Raw genomic sequence first — 7,723 nt, forward strand, 5'->3', positions numbered from 1 at the left:
GAGAGAAGAGGAATGAAGGTCAGTCGTAGTAAGACAGAGTACATGTGCATAAATGAAAGGGAGACCAGTGGAACGGTGAGTTTACAGGGAGCAGAGGTGTCGAAGATACAGGAATTTAAGTACCTAGGATCAACAGTTGAGAGCAGCGGAGATTGTGGAAGGGAAGTGAAGACTAGCGTGCAGGCAGGATGGAACAGCTGGAGAAAAGTGTCAGGAGTGATTTGTGATAGAAGGGTGTCAGCTAAGGTAAAGGGAAAAGTTTACAGAACAGTTGTGAGACCGGCCATGATGTACGGTCTCGAGACACTAGCAATTGGCAAAAGACAGGAGGCAGAGTTAGAGGTGGCTGAGTTAAAGATGCTGAGATTCTCCTTAGGAGTGACAAGAATGGACAGGATCAGAAATGAGGTCATCAGAGGGACAACTCAGACAGGAAAGTTTGGAGAAAAAGTGAGAGAGGCCAGACTGAGATGGTTTGGACATGTACAGAGGAGGGACAGGGGATACATTGGTAGGAAAATGTTAGAGATGGAGCTACCAGGTAGGAGACAGAGAGGAAGGCCAAAGAGGAGATTCATGGATGCCGTGAGGGAAGACATGCAGGTAGTTGGAGTCAGAGTAGAGGATGCAGAGAACAGGGAAAGATGGAAATTAAGGACTCGCTGTGGCAACCCCTGAAAAGGGACAAGCCGAAAGGAAAAGAAGAAGAAGAAGAATGATGTAAAGATGGTCGTTGTTCACGCTGTGGTTGAATTTACATTCCGTGTGGCCCACAAAGCCCGAGTAAATATTAAAAGAAACGTGAACAAATTTCCAAATACAGTAATTAGTTTTTTAAATTGCTCCTGCCAAAAATATATCATCTAGTTGTTTGTGTTTTATTTATTTTAATTATTTTGACAGCGTAAGACGAACAAAGTTTCCTCAGCCGTGGTAGGAATTGATTAAAGATTTCACGGCATCTTTTCATGTCGCTTCCATAGCGATTTTTCAACACTACAGCGAATGTACTTTTTCTCATATTCCTACTATGCGACGTTCACTTTTGCGATTGAGTTGTGAATGTTCCCATTGTCTGGTGAAACACAAACGCAACATGAGCCTCACATGACTGGGTCACCTGATGAAAGTCGTTTGAGATCGCCAAAGCGTCAAAACGCTCCGTCATCGTTGTATCTCCAATTTCGCGTCTTAACCACCTCTACAATGAAGAGTTTTTATCTGCTTCTTTTATCGGTGTTAGCTCTGACGGGTGATGCCATTGTGAGGTAAGAAAATTAAGTTTTTTGTAAACATCGACATTTTTAATGGAGTAAATACAAACCCATTCGATTTAGCCATGTTAGCAATATTCCTTTGAAACCCACAATGGAAACGACAGTATGGGCATGTTGCACACATTGTACTGTGATTTTGTTTTTTTTGTGCATATTTTGAAACTCGTTGTGAGTCACGGTTGAGTAATGATGCAAAAGGTATGGACGAACGAGACACCGTACTTCCAGTCAACATGCTTATGTTGGCTAGTTTTAAACTGTAGTGATTTAGAGTGCTGTGCTGTGTGCACGCGCACGTGATTTCTACATGGACCGATAATCTTGTGATACTTCAGCTGCTCTTACAGTTTTAGCTCTACTTTTGGTCTACGACAGGTTTTTGTTGGAAATATGGTAATACATAAACATCATATCGTACACAAGTCCCCCCGTCCCCTCCAATTCAGCACTGTTTGAATTGTAATTGTTGTACTGACAATGTTGATCGACACAGAATGCAATATCTTAACCCCTAACAGTAATACAGTATTGAACATTGATTTAATAATAAGAATAAAAATTAATGATAATCATGACACTACTCGACGCGCTCATACAAATATAGTGCATTTGAGTCAAACTTGCGTTAATGGCAACAGGGGGGTGTAGAATAGTCCAAAATGCACTCAAGAGTACTGTCACTTAGAAATAATGTGACTGAAGTAAAAATAAAAATTTGTCCTCCAAATAATTTCTTGGGTAAAACCAAGGGTAAGTAAAACAAGCACTCAGTTACAGAGTAACTGTGAGTAACTTACGATTTGTTTCTTTAAATCAGAGCATGACCATCAAATATAATGAAAATAACAAAATTCAGATATGACTGTGCAAATTCAGATATTGCTGAACAATACTCCTTCATCTGAAACAATAATACTCACTAACCTATGCTTACACAATAGTATTATTGTATTGAGCTATACATTAACAGTCAATATTTGTATATAAAGAAAGCATTGACATAAAAGGGTGAAATGGAAAATAGCTAATACAGTCTTTTATGATATCGTATTCCTTTAATGCAGGCAACGTGTAGCCTTGAAATAAAGTGTGCCATCATAAACTGCAAGGGCTTCCTGTTTTGCATTGTTGTGTTATGGATGTTATACGTGGAGATAAGTGTTCTAGGTCAGTCGGTTACAACGTCACTGCAAGCCTCGTAAGTGTATTAACTGTAGCGTCTGCTTTCACAAATGTATGCATTTTGATTGACATTTTAGTTTTCAGACCTTTTGAACAGTTTTCTTGTCCTGTGATGCAGAATTCCCTTGAAGAAATTCCGCTCCATCAGGCGTGAGTTGACCGACTCTGGGAGAAATGCAGAGGAGCTCGTGGCCAGCAAGCAGTACCTCAAGTACAACTTGGGCTTTCCCTCAAGTAGTGCACCAACTCCTGAGACTCTAAAGAACTATCTTGATGTAGGATTCCCTCTCACAAACACTTTTTATGCAGTGTTTGACTGCAAACATTGAAGCTGTGCGAGCACCACAACAGAAGTTCATTTGTGTGGCGACTATTTTCCTGAAAAACTTCGAAGCTCTATCGAATTATTGTCTTGCCTTTTCGATCCCATCGGTCAATCTGCGACAGCTCAAGCCTAAAAGGGCGAAGGTGTTGCTGACAGAAAGGGGAAGCTTGTGGACATGCTGGATTGCGTTATATTTGTCACAATTTGACAGTCAGCTGCTTCCGAGTATTTTTTGTTGTGATTTCTTCACACCTCCCAGCGCGCTTACCTCAGCGACCTTCCAAATTCCCCAGTCACTCTAATCCTAATACACGTCGCCAGTGTTCTTAAAAATAGAATGGTTTGAATGCATAGTCACAAGTGACTGACGGGCATGTCTAAAATTTTCAGTCATGACATGTGGATCAAGATTTTGGGTTTGGGCCCCACACTGTCCTTTTTTCTCAAGGATTGTGTCATAACTCAAGCGATATCACAATCCAAGGTGAGAAAGGAAAGTCATATCAGCCACATTTAAGAACCCATGGACTAACAAATCTAGAAAGAGGAACTTCAGATTTTCTCAATTTAGTTGACATCAAATCAGTATTTTGCAGTGTCATTTTGAAATAACTGCCTTTCTGTCACATGAAACGGCAATTTGTGTCGACTCAGGACTTTGTCAACAAATCGCTTTCAGCTGGCACCTGACTTGCATCATTTGACCTGCGTCCTGGTAACAGTCGTAGACGCCAAGCGCTGCAGAGTCTCAGATTACTTTTGAGAATAGAACAGACTGACCTACATTGACTGTTGGATTTTTTTTTGCTGATCGTTCAAAAGTTCATTTCTCGCTGAATAGCTCTGCAATGATTTCTATTTAGACCAGTTCATCATGCCTCATTGCCAGCTTCCAAGATTATGATGCAGTCATATCTCTTCTGTTGTCACCAGGCCCAGTATTATGGTGAGATTGGACTGGGCACCCCCCCTCAGCCCTTCACTGTGGTCTTTGACACTGGTTCCTCCAACTTGTGGGTCCCCTCCATCCACTGCTCATTACTCGACATCGCTTGCTGTAAGTCATTCTTGATATCATTACGATAGCAGTTCTCCAAGTCAGGCTACACCATCACATTTCTTGACCCAAATCCATTTTTTGGGGGGGTAGTTCTTCACCACAAATACAACTCCGCCAAGTCCAGCACGTATGTGAAAAATGGGACTGACTTTGCAATCCAGTACGGAAGCGGCAGTTTGTCGGGCTACCTCAGTCAGGACACGTGCACCGTAAGCTCAACTCATGCAGCTGCATTAAACGAGATTGCAATGAAAACAAACCAAATCCCGAGATCTTGTATGCTTCCTCCCTTTTGTAGATTGGAACGCTATCTGTGGAGAAGCAGCTCTTTGGGGAAGCGATAAAGCAGCCCGGTCTGACTTTTATTGCCGCCAAGTTTGACGGAATCCTCGGCATGGCCTATCCACGCATCTCCGTGGATGGTGTGACGCCAGTCTTTGATAATATGATGAGCCAGAAGAAGGTCGAAAAGAATGTGTTCTCCTTCTTTCTGAACAGGTGAGGAACAGACCTGGTGGTTTTTGACTGTAACAAGCAGGGAAAGCAACCCTTTTGAAATGATATTTCTCTGGAGCAACAAATTGGAAGTATTCAATTGTAATTTTAATAGGGGACAGCATGTCACTCTTGACCAGCTGCCAGGGCTCTATGAGGTGCCCAAATTTCTGCCCGGCCTACTAAAGCAAGTAATGAGAGTTTATCTCGGATCCTGTCCATCTTTCTCTTCTTTAGGAACCCTGACACTGAGCCAGGTGGCGAGCTGCTACTGGGAGGAACGGACCCGAAATACTACACTGGTGAATTCAGCTATGTCAACGTCACCCGCCAAGCCTACTGGCAGATCCGCATGGACTCGTGAGTTGTTAGAGGAGAAAAGTTGTTTTATCAGCACCCCAAAGAAGGGTGTTGGCAGATTACATGGTTTATTACAATGTAGTTAATTTTATTGGACAAAAACTGTAATGTGTAATCTCGTCTGTGACATTTTCAGATCTGGCTGAACACAGTAAAGTGTTGAATTGCTCATGTTATTTACTGGGTAGCACCGTGGCATGGTCTGCCCATGCTTGCTTGCGTTTGCTTCAGAACCACATGTTAACTTCACTCCAAGACTCCAAATTGTCAGCTGATGTGAATGTGACTTCTATCAGCGGGATAGAAGACGGTTGGATGTTACTGTTGTGTGCATTTCAGGCTGCAAGTGGGCACCCAGCTGAGCTTATGCAAAGGCAGCTGTGAAGCCATCGTGGACACTGGAACGTCTCTGATCGTCGGCCCGTCTGAGGAGGTCAAAGCTCTGCAAAAAGCTATCGGAGCTATTCCGCTCATCCAGGGAGAGGTGCGATTGAATTTCTGGCCTCGCCTAGTCCTTTGATTATTTTTTTTTAAGCCATCCAGTTCATAGTCTGAATAATGAGCGATTAATGGCAGTCAGTTTATGTAATAAAATTTCTAGGGATGGGCGATGACTGATACCAGATATTGGCATCGATTACAAGCCTTATTTCAAAGACATCGTCACAACGGCCGCTTCCAGTGTCAGGCCGCAAAAGGCCCCTTTTACGGCTGTTTCACTATCAGAATATGTATCCATGTCAACCTTTTTGATAAACCCATTATAAATTTGACATTCATGCTTTTCACAGGAATTGAGCTGGCTCTCACTATTTTACACCGCTCAAAGTCATGGTTTGTTTAGAAAAACAACATAATATAATAATCTGACAAATATGACACACATTCAAATACGAGTAACACAAACACACATAGATAACAAGGATTAACATCATTATGACTTCATTAATGAAATGTGTAATGCTAACTGGGAATCTTATGACTCTACCGTTTAAACTGAAGAGTAAACGGTGGCGTTAAAGCTCGTAGGGGCAAAGTGTTGCCATGTTTCATGTGTGGGTGTGATAAGATTATAGCTGGCTGGTCATTGAAGTGATAGAAAGTGGGTCACGAGCGTTCACGTCTTGCTTCATGGCGCTAGTGATCACAGTATTTGAAAGCCGATCACCGCAAAGAGTTTCACAATGGGCCGGGGTCGCTGAATGGCCCTGGACTGGACATTCGGTTTTGGTGGGTGTGTAGTATTCTCAGCAATCAGTCTTGTATTTCTTTTGTTTTTTGTTGTTTTATTGACTATTTACAGCTGTGCACACAGTGCATGACGTCAGACTGCGTTGCCTCCTAATTCTGCTTTGTCATGTCCGTCATTACGTTGGTGCCACCCAGTGTTCAAACCGGGAGACCACAGTTGAATTTAACTTAAAAGTACAAAATCATAATGTGTAATCATAAATGTTAGTGTATATTCGAACACAGATGAGCAGGTTTGTGTATGGAAAATAAAAAGCATTCTCCCTTCCGTTTCAGTACATGGTCAACTGTGATAAGATCCCTTCACTTCCCGTCATCACTTTCAATGTGGGCGGCCGGGCCTACAAGCTGACTGGAGACCAGTATGTCCTCAAGGTGAGTGCATGTGCCATTCTTGTCCAGCAGGGGACAACAGAGATTGGCTCTCCTGCTCGCTAACAATACAACTCTGTGAATGAGCAAAAGAGCCTTACGTCACCCAAAAAAAGCAAACAGTTGCATCCTTTGTTGCATTTGACCAAGTCATGAGGGGGCAGCTTTGTTATTCAGAGAGATTACACTTGTTTTGTTTTTCTCGTTCCTGTTACAAGCTCTCTGCCAAATTCTGGCACATTCATTTTCAAAATCCCAAAAGAGCAGCACACCCTGATGTGGTCACCTTCTAAATTGCAGGAAAGTCAAGCTGGTAAGACCATTTGTCTGAGCGGCTTCATGGGTCTGGACATCCCTCCCCCAGCGGGCCCTCTGTGGATTCTGGGAGACGTCTTCATCGGCCAGTACTACACAGTGTTTGATCGAGAGAACAACAGGGTTGGCTTCGCCAAAGCCAAATGAGTACGAAATAAGAAAAGAAGATGCACATGTCGGTACAGTACTTCAAATCCACACTGCAAAAGGCATTTGTCCATGCTGCACGTTTGCTGCTTTGCAATCAAACAGTATTTAGCAATTGTTTTTGTGTCGAACTAAAATGCACTCCACTGAACAAGTTGAAGATGTCTTCTTTTTTTTTTTTTTTTGAGGTGATGTTTTCAGACTGATTGAGAAAGTGGTTGTGTCTGAGCTGTTTTTTTCATTTTCATCAGGGAGTTTTAAACCGTAATCTTATTGAATGGAATTTTAGGGGAATGTTATCCTATACTACTGACCTGAGTATCTTATTGTGATTGGCCTTAATACCTAAATAAACAATTACAGTTGTCATGAGTGTCCAATTCTTTCTATGAAAATTCTTTCAATGGCTTTGGGAGTAGTCCTTGTCAGGCTACAAACTCGCATGGGATAGTTGAACATCTACAAAAAAAATGTTTAAGTGTATGTAAAATGGGAAGATGAACTGGTTTAATATTATATGGGTACTGGCGTAGCTCATCGGAGCATTTTAAGTTTGAGTTATTGTAAAGATTTGACCAAGGTGCATGACCTAAAACAGTTTGGACCAAGGCGATCTTTTGTCAAAAAGACATCAGTGTATTTTATTCGCAACCAACAATGTATTCACAACCACATTTGTATTCATATGCTCAGAAATAGACATATACTCATGAGAATTGATTAAAATGTACAAATGGTGAGGCAGTGGGATTAGTAGAGAACATGTATTTTCTAAGGTGTCCTGGATTATGAATTATTTTTTTAAAAATAAGGCCTACAAAAATATTGCTTGTAAATAGGTCAGGGGTGCCATTTCTGTCACCTTAAAGTTACTGCGCATTCAATATTATGGAGTGAATTACGAATAGTGCAAAAAGGCAATCGAGACACCCAACCCTC

At 41.8% G+C, this 7,723-nt stretch overlaps 1 protein-coding gene across 1 annotated transcript; it reads left to right on the plus strand.

The window, feature by feature from the left end:
- The first annotated feature begins 1,121 nt into the window (after positions 1-1,121).
- Positions 1,122-7,151, plus strand: ctsd (cathepsin D). Its single transcript, XM_019867546.1, has 9 exons — positions 1,122-1,268; positions 2,578-2,734; positions 3,718-3,841; positions 3,935-4,053; positions 4,143-4,342; positions 4,577-4,699; positions 5,039-5,183; positions 6,227-6,325; positions 6,623-7,151. The coding sequence occupies exons 1-9, from the start codon at positions 1,207-1,209 to the stop codon at positions 6,782-6,784; spliced, it is 1,191 nt and encodes a 396-aa protein (XP_019723105.1). The 5' UTR covers positions 1,122-1,206; the 3' UTR covers positions 6,785-7,151.
- Positions 7,152-7,723: the final 572 nt, after the last annotated feature.

This window comes from Hippocampus comes, unplaced genomic scaffold (genome assembly GCF_001891065.2).
Source record: "Hippocampus comes isolate QL1 unplaced genomic scaffold, H_comes_QL1_v1.1 scaffold2, whole genome shotgun sequence".
Lineage (NCBI taxonomy): Eukaryota > Metazoa > Chordata > Actinopteri > Syngnathiformes > Syngnathidae > Hippocampus > Hippocampus comes.